This window comes from Callorhinus ursinus, unplaced genomic scaffold (genome assembly GCF_003265705.2).
Source record: "Callorhinus ursinus isolate GAN/ISIS: 27379988/994484 unplaced genomic scaffold, GSC_fseal_2.0 scaffold142, whole genome shotgun sequence".
NCBI lineage: Eukaryota > Metazoa > Chordata > Mammalia > Carnivora > Otariidae > Callorhinus > Callorhinus ursinus.
The window spans coordinates 293-14,090 of record NW_027397204.1 but is presented as its reverse complement, the minus strand read 5'-3'; the positions used below and the strand labels follow the sequence as shown (position 1 = coordinate 14,090).

General features: G+C 42.5%; 4 protein-coding genes across 4 annotated transcripts; 1 reads left to right on the top strand and 3 right to left on the bottom strand.

Moving 5' to 3' along the window:
- Nucleotides 1–474: 474 nt before the first annotated feature.
- LOC141371954 (histone H3.1) lies at nucleotides 475–3,195 on the bottom strand. The gene has a single exon (XM_073890348.1). It carries the CDS (start codon nucleotides 3,165–3,167, stop codon nucleotides 2,757–2,759), a length of 411 nt encoding a protein of 136 aa, XP_073746449.1. The 5' UTR covers nucleotides 3,168–3,195; the 3' UTR covers nucleotides 475–2,756.
- A 279-nt stretch (nucleotides 3,196–3,474) lies between these two features.
- Nucleotides 3,475–5,065, top strand: LOC112838329 (histone H2B type 1-C/E/F/G/I-like). Its single transcript, XM_025891176.2, has 2 exons — nucleotides 3,475–3,606; nucleotides 4,380–5,065. Exons 1-2 carry the CDS (start codon nucleotides 3,530–3,532, stop codon nucleotides 4,771–4,773), a joined length of 471 nt encoding a protein of 156 aa, XP_025746961.1. The 5' UTR covers nucleotides 3,475–3,529; the 3' UTR covers nucleotides 4,774–5,065.
- A 2,409-nt stretch (nucleotides 5,066–7,474) lies between these two features.
- LOC141371952 (histone H4) lies at nucleotides 7,475–8,084 on the bottom strand. Its single transcript, XM_073890346.1, has one exon. It carries the CDS (start codon nucleotides 8,062–8,064, stop codon nucleotides 7,753–7,755), a length of 312 nt encoding a protein of 103 aa, XP_073746447.1. The 5' UTR covers nucleotides 8,065–8,084; the 3' UTR covers nucleotides 7,475–7,752.
- A 4,677-nt stretch (nucleotides 8,085–12,761) lies between these two features.
- LOC112838333 (histone H3.1) lies at nucleotides 12,762–13,243 on the bottom strand. Its single transcript, XM_025891182.2, has one exon. It carries the CDS (start codon nucleotides 13,215–13,217, stop codon nucleotides 12,807–12,809), a length of 411 nt encoding a protein of 136 aa, XP_025746967.1. The 5' UTR covers nucleotides 13,218–13,243; the 3' UTR covers nucleotides 12,762–12,806.
- Between the last annotated feature and the right edge of the window lie 555 nt (nucleotides 13,244–13,798).

Here is a 13,798-nt window from a genome sequence, read left to right as displayed (position 1 = left end):
AATAATAGAACTTCACAATCGTATAGGGCCCTATAAATTTTCAAAACCATTCCATTTCCTTTAACAGATATGAAAGAATTTGGATAAAGATGTCAGTCTTCCTCTGACAGCTTTTCCTGGGAATAAAACCTTCAGGGATAAGTGATGAGCATTACGTTGATGCTGTTGTTTAATATAGTAATGCCTAATGGGAAAAGTTTTGGCTCTACCCCTTACTATCTGAAACTTTCTTACTTCAGTTTTCTTATCTGTAAAGCAGTAATAGAATAATAATTGTATATAATAGGTAATATTAGTAGATCATGATTGAACTTTCCGTATATTTTGGAGACTTATACCTGACTTCTGGCTATTTGCGACCCACTCAATAAATTTGTTTCTATTTAGGAAAGTTGTATGTTAAAATTACATGACCTCAATCAGTCTTTTATTTCTGTAATCAAGAATGTACCAAACAGTAATCTATTTCTCCAATAATTTTTTAAAATATTTATTTATTTGAGAGAGTGAGAGAGAGAGAAAGAGCAGGAGCAGGGGTGAGGGGCGAGGCAGAGGGAGAAGCGGACTCCATGCTGAGCAGGGAGCCTGATGCAGGGCTCCGTTCTAGGACCCTGGGATCATGACATGACCTGAGCCGAAGGCAGATGTTTAACCGACTGAGCCACCTAGGCTCCCGTTTTCTCCAATAATGTTTTAATTTAATTTATTTTATTATTATTTTAAAAGATTTTATTTATTCATGAGAGACAGAGAGGCAGAGGCAGAGGGAGAAGCAGGCTCCCAGTGGAGCAGGGAGCCCGATGTGGGACTCGATCCCAGGACCCCAGGATCAAGTCCTGAGTCCAAGGCAGACGTTAGCCGACAGAGCCACCCAGGAGCCCTAAAGTTTGATTTTAAATTCCAATTTAACTAAAAAAAATTCTGAGCCTTTGTTTTAGGCAAAAGACCATTCTAGATGTTCTGATGGATTTAATGATATGACAAGATGTTTTCTGAGCCTGTGTCCTCATGTCTTAACAACCAACATTTGGTGACACAGAAACACACATTAAAAAACTGAGTGTGCTAGAATCTCAAAAAAAGTACCGGATATGGGAAACCACAGTCTAACATGAATGCCTTTATGCAACATTACAAATGTCCAGCACTCCAGTGATTGCAGCGACGGTTAGCTCCGCTCTTTTCCATAGGGCCCCAGAGTCCCTATTCTCTCATTCTCAAGTCTCAATGCCTGACAGAGTTCCAAGAACAAAAATTTCTTCTATAAAGCCTCCAGGACTTCCTACTATGGCTAGCTTGTCTGTGTAATTTATTTACAGCTTAGTCCCTGTTAAATGTACCACCTGACTAATCTCTTTCCTTCGCGATCCTTTGAGGGGAAACAGCCCATAAAAAAATGGACAGAGGCCTCTTAATTCTATAGTTAAGTATAACTTCTCCCATCTCCAAACTTAAATTTGCAGAAACATTTAAATAGATGAAATCCTTCCAAATAGCACAGTATCCCAATTAGTAAACATCCTTCTACATTTCCAAATAACTGCCCAAATGCTTTCAGAACAGATTTCCTGATTTCCCTTCCATTTGGCTACCAGTTTAGAAACTGAGGAACCTGTTATTTCCATGGGAAGGGAATATCTGTTTAATGAGTATCACAGAAACCCATTTTCTTGTAGGGATAGAAGAGAACAGAGTATTTTCTGCAAGAAAACTATCCAGCTTCTAAAGGATTGCCATGTTTTACTGACAAATATGAAGTACTCTCATGAGATTTAATTTAGAGGTTAATATACAGAATTTAGGAATACTGAGAGCCCCTTTTAAGAGTATCAGTTAAGGGGCAGCCGGCTGGCTCGGTCTGTGGAGGATGGGACTCTTGTGGTAAATCCCAGCCAGCCCCACACTGGGTGAAGAGATTACTGAAAATAAAATCTTAGGGGGGGAAAAAAAGTGTCACTAAAAAGGATCCTAAATCCCGGAGTTCTTCATTCCCAGAGGTACTTTCTGAGACCCACCCAAGCCGCTCTTGTTGGTTGCTTAGCCTGTATTAGAGACCCCGGTAAAGAGGAACACCAAGAAGTCCGCAGGGAAAGCTGCGCTTTTACCTTTCGGTCCCCCAGCTACTAACCTAAGATTTAGCTCCCTATAAGAGGCAGAGGTGTATCCTTGATCACCCTCCTCAAGGTTCTGGCGGTCGCTAGGGAGTTGGGCCCCCAGATTCTGTTAAGTGCAGACCAAGCGTTCTGGCCCCTTGGGGTCGGTGCAAGTTCAACAAGGCGAACTCTGGGAAGGACAACCGGAAGCCCTGAAGGCTCAATCGAAGGCTGTCTAGACCCCAAAACCACAGCGGGCCAACCCTTGCAACAGCCCCAAGAAGTTAACTCCGAAGAGCACCTCGGGTGCAAGAGTCAAGAAAACATCCACAATACAAAAGGTGAAACTAGTAATTTCCAAAGTTAGGGATAAAGCCGAGAAACCTGAAAGCCAAAACCTAAATGTGCCAGACCTGCGTTTAAGGCAAAGGAAAACAGATCTTTTAGAATAAAACTGTGCAACCACTATTAGAAAAACTACTGGCTTCTTGAGAGGTCAATTCCAAGACGGTCCCCAAAGGCCTTTCAGGCCTGCGCCAGGGTGGAGGTAGGGTTCTATCAAAAACCGGACCTTGAGTGCCACGGTCTCTGTCATAGAATAAAATGGTTGGCTCTGAAAAGAGCCTTTGGGTTTAAAGTTGGCACGGAACCAGGAAATCACATTTAGGCCCTCTCCCCGCGGATGCGGCGCGCCAGCTGGATGTCCTTGGGCATGATGGTGACGCGCTTGGCGTGGATGGCGCACAGGTTGGTGTCCTCGAAGAGCCCCACCAGGTAGGCCTCGCACGCCTCCTGCAGGGCCATCACGGCCGAGCTCTGGAAGCGCAGGTCGGTCTTGAAGTCCTGCGCGATCTCGCGCACCAGCCGCTGGAACGGCAGCTTGCGGATCAGCAGCTCGGTGGACTTCTGGTAGCGCCGGATCTCGCGCAGGGCCACCGTGCCGGGCCGGTAGCGGTGCGGCTTCTTGACGCCGCCGGTGGCCGGCGCGCTCTTGCGGGCCGCCTTGGTGGCCAGCTGCTTGCGCGGGGCCTTGCCGCCGGTCGACTTGCGGGCCGTCTGCTTCGTGCGAGCCATCGCTTAGCGGCGAAGGGAAGAAACCGAACGAGGCTCTCGGCCCTGCTTTTATACACGAACAGAATCCCCCTGATTGGGTTGCGGGCGATTCCCGGAGTCAACGGCCGCGCGGTCCCGGAAGTGCGGGAGTGATTCGCATTGGCTTAGCGGACCCGTGCGCGTTTCTGATTGGTCGATTTCAATTAGCCGACATCTTCCCAGCCCCCTTAAAAAAAGAATCAATTCTAAGTTACTTGTTTCTTTGAGGGTGCTTCACAACTCGTTAATTATCGTTAATAATAATTTTGAAGTTTCCTCCTGTTTCGGTAGAGAAAATAGAATATGTTCGAAAGAGAAAGCGCTTTACAGTTTCTCTTAACAAAATGTCCGCCATTTTCTATTTATCCCGTTTTCATCTGGGTGGTATTTACTGTCCTTATCTATTTGCAAGTTCCACTGTGTAAGTATCTCGTGAGTTCTATTTCGTTATACTGACAGCGAATATCTAGTTCATTGTAGTATAGTCTCCTAGGTCATAGTGTTAAGACGTAAAGAATTTCATTATTTCAGGATTCACGTTTTAAAATTGCAGTATCCTGGAGCCCCGGGCTCTTTAATACCGGGTTTGACTCAAACTGGTGATTGCACTGGGCTGTTTGCTTTTGGGGAATTAAAAAAATGTGAGCCGGGGTGTAATGGCGAGAATCCTGAGAAAATGTTTGCAATGTGGAACCTTGAAAAAGATGGCGGCGATCGAGTCTTTTGAGAAGATTTCTTAACAATAGTAATTGTCTGGCATCTCGGTATTATTGCCGGAAGTCATGGACAATTTGTGATAAAGCCAAAGTAGCTAAACTTACGACTGGACTGGGCTCGATAATAGGATTTCCTTCCTTGGTTTTCGCGTCCAAATTAGAAGGTTTCTACTTATTTTCAAAATTATAAAAATAAGGTTTTATTGGGAGTGTGTGTGTGTGTGTGTGTGTGTGTGTTTTAGTGAACGCACTTACAGTAATGAAGCGGTATTGTAAATCAACCTATTGGTGTCCCTGAAAGCCTTCGTTTATTCGTCCAATAAGAAAAGCAGGTTTGTAATTCCTAATTTACATACTATTAATCTATTGGCCACATTGGGTCCAATGAAAATGTAGAGCCTTCGTTTGTATATAGGTGCTATTAATATTTTGGATTTTCGGCTTCCTTTGTTTTTTTCGGTGGTCCCAATTTCTCTAGTTTTGAGATTATCATGCCGGAGCCCGCCAAGTCGGCTCCGGCCCCGAAGAAGGGCTCCAAGAAGGCGGTGACCAAGGCGCAGAAGAAGGACGGCAAGAAGCGCAAGCGCAGCCGCAAGGAGAGCTACTCGGTGTACGTGTACAAGGTGCTGAAGCAGGTGCACCCCGACACCGGCATCTCGTCCAAGGCCATGGGCATCATGAACTCGTTCGTCAACGACATCTTCGAGCGCATCGCGGGCGAGGCGTCCCGCCTGGCGCATTACAACAAGCGCTCGACCATCACGTCCCGGGAGATCCAGACGGCCGTGCGCCTGCTGCTGCCCGGGGAGCTGGCCAAGCACGCCGTGTCCGAGGGCACCAAGGCCGTCACCAAGTACACCAGCTCCAAGTAAAACGACTCCAGTCATCAGACAAGCTTTATAACCCAAAGGCTCTTTTCAGAGCCACTCAGTTTTTGCATATTGAGAGTTGTAATAAGTTTTCTCAGCACACTTTTATGGTATGCATGGATTTTGTGAAATGTGTACAGGAGGAACTTGGCTAAAGCTCTAAAAAGTGTAGTTTGTTTTTTTGTGTTTGTTCATTAAGTCTTTAATTTGTCCTTCTATTTTGCCTAATTGTTTAGATTTTAAAATTATTTTGTAGTTGGTGTCTGGAGCTTATGATTGCCTGTGCTTAAGTACATGTGCTTGGGTTTTGTACATGCCTGTGCTTAAGTACATGTACTTGTTTTAAATACAACGCCTACATTATAACAATATAATTGGATGTGTTTCATAACCGTTAAGTCATGCACTGAGAAATTATTTTACAAAGGACACCAACTCTCAATTTTAGTCATCATATAGTAGAGACTGAATTAGGTCTGGGGAATTACTGGACCCCATAATTTAATCTTAACTACCAATATAGACTGCTTCAAAGATACTTCTTCAAGGTTGCAATAACAATTTTTAATTTTCCTTATTTTGCCTTTTTGTTACAGATGTATAGTGTGTTGAGTTGGTTTCTGAAACCCTAATTTTGACCTACTTTTTATTTTTTGTTTTTCTTCCCCTCAGTTTTTCCCTCTGTATTCATTTAGACAGAAAAAAAAAAGAATAAAATGAAAAAAACAAGAGTAAAAAAAGATCTAGGTATGCAGGGATCACACAAGATATGGATGGAAACCAAGAGGTTTCATGTGTAAATTATTTAAAAGTTGACCGTTAAAAGTAAAATGACTTAGATGTATTGTTGAGTCCAGACCAGGGTTTATAGGCTTGATATCAGGGCGACCTGCAAGGTGTGATGGATGGACGTATGTGCCACTTCACTGTTGGGGATATGTATGAAGGGTTACATAGTAGTGAAAGGGAATGTTCCCACTATAGGGCCCCCCTTTCCCTTTTTTAAATATGTCTTCCATTAGATAAAGATTGCAGTTTCAGTTCTTCATATCTGTTATTTTAGCTGCAACATGGACTGCTGAAGATGCTAAGTGTGTTGGCTAACTGTATTAGTTTTCTATTGCTGCCTAACAGATGACCTTGAATTTACTAGCCTCAAATAACCCACATGTATTATGTGACAGTTTCTGTGGATCTGGGCAAGGTGTAGCCGAGTCCTATGTAAGGATGCTATTGAGATGTTAGCTAGGATAGAGGACTCTTGGATGCTTGACTGGTGAAATATCATCTTCTGAGCTCACTGGGTGGCTGAATTTGTTTGCGGTTGTGGGGCTGAGAATTCCATTTTCTTTCTTGCTGGCTATTGGTTGAAAGGCTTGTAGGCTGTTAGTTGGAGGCCTCCCTCACTTCCTAAAGAGCCCCCTCCCTCAGTTTCTTTTCATTTGGGCCTGCCAGCCTGGATACTTGGTCTGTCAAAGTCAGCATGTAAGAGTTGAGGCAGACACATGTTCCCTAACATACTTAACATGGTAGGTAACATGATTATATACAGAAAATTAAATCTCATCACCTCAGCAGTCACAGGTCATGTCCCCACTCAAGGGGCTAGATCACAGAAGGGTGAACACCAGGAGGGGACCCTGGGGACCTCCCTAGAGACCATCATTACAGGACCCATCAGGAAAAATAAAAGCCATCTAAGAACCCAAAGAAAGTTGACTAAAATAACTTCCCTCCTTCCCCTTGCCCCTACATTACTATGGTTCAGTTTGCCTGAAGGCAGGAATCGGTGCTAAGAGGTAAGGAGAAAGGCTACAAATACCTTGAAGTGCTTTTATTTTATTTTTTTAAAGATTTTATTTATTTGAGAGAGAAAGAAGGAGACAGAGAGAGCATGAGATGGGGGAGGGTCAGAGGGAGAAGCAGACTCCCCGCCGAGTGGGGAGTCAGATGCGGGACTCGATCCCAGGACTCCAGGATCATGACCTGAGCCGAAGGCAGTCGCTTAACCGACTGAGCCACCCAGGCGCCCTTGAAGTGCTTTTAAATAGGCTACTGCCAGTGACTGTCTTGAAGCCAAGACACTGAACATAATTTGCCTGGTTATTAGTTTGGAGGATGCTTCTCCCTCCTTTCCTTTGCAAGTACTGACACATGAGAAAACATTGTGTGGCTGAGTCCCAGCACAGGGCTAGAAGTCTGTGTACCTCCCTTTCTGACTTTAAAGCTGACAAACCAGAGGGTTTGTGAGATGAATTAACATTGTTGCTTTTATTATAGAATATCAGGGAATATGTGTGACACAGTGTAACAAACCCCCAAATCTTTGTGGCTTAAAAATACTTTATTGGTCATCAGTTTACATAATCCAAATATAAATGCTTTATGGGGGAGAAAAGTACCCATGTGCCACCTAGGCCTGCTCCTAGGTGCCTTCATTGGAGCTCAATCTGAGCTTCTCACTGAATCCTTTCTCTAGTTAGACAACTACTGGTTGATCTGACCAAACTCAAAAGCATTTTTTTTGAGTTGAATAGGCTAATAAGAGGATTACATAATTTTTTCAGTATTCACTTTACTTCCAGAAAATAGTAACTAGATTTTAAAAACCTAACCTATTAGTGTGTGAAGGTCATTGGGATTGCCAAATCATGCCAAGGAAATTCTTAAAAATCAGAAGCAATTGCTAATTAAGTAGTATGGGACCACTTAAAAGCTAGAAAGGCTTATGTTGGCAAAGCCTCGTACTAAACCTTTAATAACCTTGCTTTGACGTTTAGTGCTTTCCAGTAGCAGCAAAGAGGATTAAGTTATAGTATATACACTTCAATTGAGACCAGAAAATATTCTGGAATTCCTGTTCCTGTGAAAAGTGAAAAAGACCATTAGTACACCAATGTCCCCGGCTCCTTCAAATGAATGGGTGTGGCCCTGAAAAGGACCTTTTAGGATTTTTCACCAAAACCGAATCTGTGGGCAGTCTCAGCCCCCGAAGCCGTAGAGGGTGCGGCCCTGGCGCTTGAGCGCGTAGACCACGTCCATGGCCGTGACCGTCTTGCGCTTGGCGTGCTCCGTGTAGGTGACGGCGTCCCGGATCACGTTCTCCAGGAACACCTTGAGCACCCCGCGGGTCTCCTCGTAGATGAGGCCGGAGATGCGCTTGACGCCGCCGCGCCGGGCCAGCCGCCGGATGGCGGGCTTGGTGATGCCCTGGATGTTGTCGCGCAGCACCTTGCGGTGGCGCTTGGCGCCGCCCTTGCCCAGGCCCTTCCCGCCCTTGCCGCGGCCAGACATTCTCACCGAGGAAAAAAAAGACGCCGTTGACCGACTTGGTTTGACAGGATACCGATCTTTTTATTTATAGCCCTGTGGCGGACCTAATTGAGAACCAAGAAGGAGGCTGGGCTGGTGGGGGAGGGGCGGGGGAGGCAGCGGATTTTCCCCGCCCACCGCTGCGGGCCCGGCTGTGCGTCCGGTGGGGCCGAGGGCCCACGGCCCGGGTCCCTCCCTGTTCCTTCCCTGAATTGTCTGAGACAAGCTCTGTTTAAGGGCGTGTAAGAAAAATTCTCTGCTTTTCAAGGGACTGAAATAATGGCACCTACCAAGCTAGTATCTGTTTCTCAGGTTTGAACCATTAGCATCCTTACGCAGCGTGGGCAAGTCGTTGACGAAATTACCCCTGGCTTTGAATATTAAACGTATATCTGAAATGTAGTCGAGTGTTTCGCTTCTCTCCTCCTCTTGAAGTATTTTTGTACACTTTAAGTCAAGGTAGAATAGTGATGTTGGCAAGATGGTCTCACGGAGGGAGGAAAGAACTCACGTCCCCGGTGGGACACGGACGCGCGTCTTCCTGGTGGGGTACTTTTTCCTCGGAGGTCCCTGTCTGTTGCTTGAGCCCTGGACCCTCCCTACCCTTCACCTTCTAGGGTCCAGGGCCTGTTTTGTGACTTGTGTTCTCTCAATTTCACTTTAGTTTGTTCCTCTGTAGAATGGAAATGTTAATCCCAAAATCACAAAAATGGTTTGAAAATCAAAAGGTAAATCTTAGGTCAAGTGTTGAACACAGTGATAACAACTTTGCCTGTGGAAATGCAGTCTCATACCCCGGGACTGACTTCCTTCCTGATATTCTTAAATCTCTCAGTCTGGTATTTTGCAATCTGGATTTATGTTCAGTTTTTATTTTTTATTTTTTTGTAAGCTCTATATCTTTGTAAGTGCAAATCTTTGAGTTTAGGGGTCAGTGCTAAATTTGCCTGGTTACATTCAAATTTATATACTCTCCCAATTTACCACCACCTTCACACCAAAAACACAATTCCTTCTAGGATTGCATTGTGTGATAAAAGTGATCTGGACCCACTTTTGAGCATTGGGAATATAGTTGATGCTGTGAGGGACTGAATTTTTAATTTTATTTAATAAAAATATTTAAATTTAAAAGCTATTACTCTGTCCAGTTATAGCAATGTTTGGGGTATGTTTGAAGAACTTGGGCATGTGAGCTCAATTTTTCAACAGTAAAGTTTATGGTATTGAAATGCAAATCAAGTTTTTTACAATAAAAATTTAGTACAGATTGAATGAAATAGATACCCAATTTAGAGGGTGTGGGATGAAAAAAAGCATGTAAATACTGCATTACTAATGTCTTTGTATTGATTACATATTGAAACAAAAATATTTTGGACATTTTGAATTATATCAAATATACTATTAAAATAATTGCATCCTTTCACTTTTTACAATGTGGTTACTGGAAATTTTTAAATTACATATGTGTTTTGCATTATTTCTTATAGGTGGCACTGCTCCAGGATTCTTCATTTCCTCTCTCTGTTACTTGATTTCTTACCAAACTTTGCTGTCATGGGTTTTGGGATATTGTGGACATTCAGTGTAAAGTTGACCCTTGAAAAACAGTGCTTTGAACTCCATGGGCCCACGTATATGTAGATTGTTTTTGGTAAACACAATACAGCATGGTAAATGTGTTATCTCTTCTTTATGATTTTCTTAATAACATATTTTTGTCCCTAGCTTACTTTATTATAGGAATACAGTATTTAATACATATCATATACAAACTATTTATTTACCAACTGTTTATGTTATCAGTAAGGCTTCTGTTCAACCGTAGGCTATTAGCAGTTAAGTTTTGGGGGTCAACTGTTATACCTGGATTTTCAGCTGTGCAAGGGATTGGTGCCCCTAACCTTTGTTTAAGGGCCATCTATATTTCTAAGAAACCCAGTTACAGAGACTGGCACCAAACTCAAATGAAGCATTGTACAAAATTAAAAAAAAATAACAAAATGACATTAGGGAACAAAGGGAGGCTTGTCAAAGGAAACATTACTCATCAAAGCAAGAAAAGATGGATAGCTAGAAAAATTGTTGACCTTAGAATTCTTCAAGGGCAGGGTGTCAGGAGACGGAGACTTGCTGAAATTCTGTGCTAATGTTTTTTTTCAGAAAGTATGTTTTGTTGAGAGAGAGAATCCAAAAATGTTTACTAACCCAATTATTGTCCAAAAGAGCTTAAGCCTCTGTACAAGAGACTATATATTCTGGTATTAAAAAAAAATAAGCAAATTAATCACTGTGGAAGTACAAAAGCATCTCATGGAAGGGAGAGCTTAGAGAATGGTTTACTGTTTCTAGAATCTGGGTAAAGACCAAGAGAGACAGATAAGAAAATCAAGTCCATTACTTTGGAGTCTAGAAACAAAGTTACAGTGTCTACTATTTGATTAATGGGTATAATGAGAATGTCAAGGAGTCACATCATGAAGTTTCATAGAAATTTATCTTGCAGGTTCTATGTTTGTATTTTTTTCCAGCAAAGGTTCACAGTATGAGACACATTATCTGAGATTTGGAAGTAAAGAAAAAAGAATGGGCCATGAAGTTTAATATCATAAAATGCTAAAGACCACACAAATATAGTAGGACAATGGACTTTGATCATCTCACTGACCCTTGACTGAAAGTAACAAATTTAGCAGGGGTTTATTTGGTAGAGATGCAAATAATTTCTGTTGGGAGGAACGGCTCTCTCTCTCCAAAGATTTATGGCTTCTTGGACATTATTAATTTTGTTTTAACCTCATTCAACAATCCTACTGCAATATTTCTGCATTAAATTGTTTATAAGTACCCTAATCTCTTAAATATTCTTTGAACCAATCAGAGCATTTTACCTTTTTCAGTCAATGATGGTTTAAGTAAACTCTTTGTCACATGTTTGTCTTCTATATTCTGAATGGTAATTTCACCTTTTTGAAGAAAGGTAAACAAGTGATGTCATATGACTTTGACTTGATTGGAGATAAACAGGGTGTCATAAAGCTGCTGGTCCTCTCTACTTCTTCAGGCCTGGGAAATTCAACACTAGTCCCTCTGTAGCACTTCAAATCACCACTGATGAGCAGGAAGTTTGAAAGTGCAGATGGGAAAGTAGATTCTGCATCAGGCATGGGGTCACTGAGGCCAAGGGAAAAAGACTTTGGTTACAGACTAGGACAGCTCTGAAACCTGTTAAGAAATACCTAAATATCAGGTTGACATAAAGGGATAGACTGCATTTCTTTCCGTGGTCATATTGAGCACAGTCTGAAAGGCCTGTCCAAGTGTTTTTTAACTTATTTTAAGAGAATGTGCTTCTGTTTGACTATTTATTAGGGTCTAGGGTCTAGTGTCTAAGAAAAATCTATGACGATTTAGATAATTCGTAGGATGTTGATAATTTCAGTGAGTTTTGTCTGTTGGAGATGGAAATTATGTCAGTAGAAAAGATTATCTAGAGGTTGTAATTGTGCCATAGGACAATAACCCTCTTTTATCTAAATTTGCTCTTTTGGTTTTATTTCAGTCTTTTGTAGGGGAGGGAAATTTTCCCTCCATTCATTTTGGTTCTTGGCTGGGGCCTCTGTTACAAAACACAAATTAGCAAGAGAAAAACAATCAGATGTTTATTAACGTATATTTCATAGACACCTGGGAGAAACCCAGGGAATTCAAAGAGGTACCTTAGAACTGCAGCTTATACAGCATCTTGAAAAAGAAAAATAGATACATTGAGAAGTGACAGGACAAAAGAAGGCAGTTTTAGGCTTTTAAGGACTGAAAATCCTGGGAAGGTGAATATATGGGAGGAAACAGGAAGGTTTGTTTGCTGATTCCTCTGGTGTCTCTCTGGGCTGTTAAAATTCTAGAGGTCTCCAGAATAGCCTTTATATCCTGCCTTAGGGCAGAAAGCGGGAAGGGTGGAGGGAGCTTTTCCTGTGATTGTTGCTTAACTGCCTTGAACCCCAGATTTTTATGTCAGAGAGGAATATTGTGTTTCCTTCACTTTCTTGAACTATCGATAGTCTTGATAATGTCCTATACTCTTTTGTACTAGGCTTATCTTCCTGATCGTCCCTTATTGATGACTTATATATTGGAAAAACTCACTATATGAGACTTGGCTTATTATTTCGAATTTTATACTTTGATAGAGCATAATGTAAGGGCATGAAAAACAATTTCTCCATGTGAAAAAAAATCAGGTTTGTATTTGCTTTTTAAGCTACTGAGGCCTACCCAGTGGATTGGAGACCCATTAAAAAACTATGCATTTCACTTGATTCACCTAGACTTTGACTCTAGTGCTAATAGTAAGTATTGCCCTTTTCTTTCACACTGCAAAAGGATAGAAGGCTGCCGGTAAATAGGGAAGTTCCTATCTTTTAATATCTAAAAGCCATTCTGTGCCCTTATCAAACAACTAGAGTTTGAAAGACATCCTGTCAGGTGAGTATCTTCCTAAAATTAAGCGATGGATTATGTAACCTTACACACAATTACTATGAATCCAAACAAGATTGTTATAAAACTCACTGCATGCATCTAATATGGCTTGAGTATTACTTGAAAGAGAAGACCCTCACGAAGGGAGATGTAAGGAAAGCATTACAACACTTTTTTTTGATAAAAGTAGGTGGCTCTGAAAAGAGCCTTTTTCAAAGTCCAGAGAAAATAGCCTTGGATTATGCCCTCTCCCCGCGGATGCGGCGCGCCAGCTGGATGTCCTTGGGCATGATGGTGACGCGCTTGGCGTGGATGGCGCACAGGTTGGTGTCCTCGAAGAGCCCCACCAGGTAGGCCTCGCACGCCTCCTGCAGAGCCATCACGGCCGAGCTCTGGAAGCGCAGGTCGGTCTTGAAGTCCTGCGCGATCTCGCGCACCAGCCGCTGGAAGGGCAGCTTGCGGATCAGCAGCTCGGTGGACTTCTGGTAGCGCCGGATCTCGCGCAGGGCCACCGTGCCGGGCCGGTAGCGGTGCGGCTTCTTGACGCCGCCGGTGGCCGGCGCGCTCTTGCGGGCCGCCTTGGTGGCCAGCTGCTTGCGCGGGGCCTTGCCGCCGGTCGACTTGCGGGCCGTCTGCTTCGTGCGAGCCATGACAAACAACAGAAGAGGAAACGGACTGGAGAGTACCAAGTTGTCGGTTCTGACGGTATTTATAGACCAGTCTGGTTCGTAGGTCCCGCGCTGTGATCTAATTGGTTCTCCGGTTGCTTTCGCGAGAAATGATTGGATTTCCACTAAGATTTGAATATAGAATCAAAATGTATTTCTTTATATTTACTCCTAGTTTACTTGAAATTGAGTTCATAAAAACGAGATTTCATTTAGAGTTGATGTGAGTGTACTTAATTCATTGCTTTTTTGTGAAAAGGCAAAAACGAATAGGTAAAATAATTTTTAGTAAGAATGCAGGCTGCCATAAAATTTAAACAGCCCGCCATGACATGTGATTGGTCAGGTATCTCTCCTTTGTTCTCTCATTTCTTTCATACGTTTGAAGACTTTCTGACCGCAAGTTTGAATATAGTATATATGTAATTACGTACATTTGTATGTAAACTGTACACTTGTATATTAAACAGTCTCAACGTGTTGATATTTTGGTCTCAATTACTATAATTCTGTCATTTACATAGCTTACATCCCTAAGTCATGTAATTGTGATTGTGCATTTG

What these genes read in the sequence shown, in the direction of transcription:
- LOC112838329 (XM_025891176.2), top strand. Translation starts at nt 3,530, where the DNA reads ATGTCCGCCATTTTCTATTTATCCCGTTTTCATCTGGGTGGTATTTAC. An exon ending in CTATTTGCAAGTTCCACTGT is followed by an intron (nt 3,607 to 4,379) that starts GTAAGTATCTCG and finishes CAATTTCTCTAG; the next exon opens with TTTTGAGATTATCATGCCGG.
- LOC141371954 (XM_073890348.1), bottom strand. Translation starts at nt 3,167, where the DNA reads ATGGCTCGCACGAAGCAGACGGCCCGCAAGTCGACCGGCGGCAAGGCC.
- LOC141371952 (XM_073890346.1), bottom strand. Translation starts at nt 8,064, where the DNA reads ATGTCTGGCCGCGGCAAGGGCGGGAAGGGCCTGGGCAAGGGCGGCGCC.
- LOC112838333 (XM_025891182.2), bottom strand. Translation starts at nt 13,217, where the DNA reads ATGGCTCGCACGAAGCAGACGGCCCGCAAGTCGACCGGCGGCAAGGCC.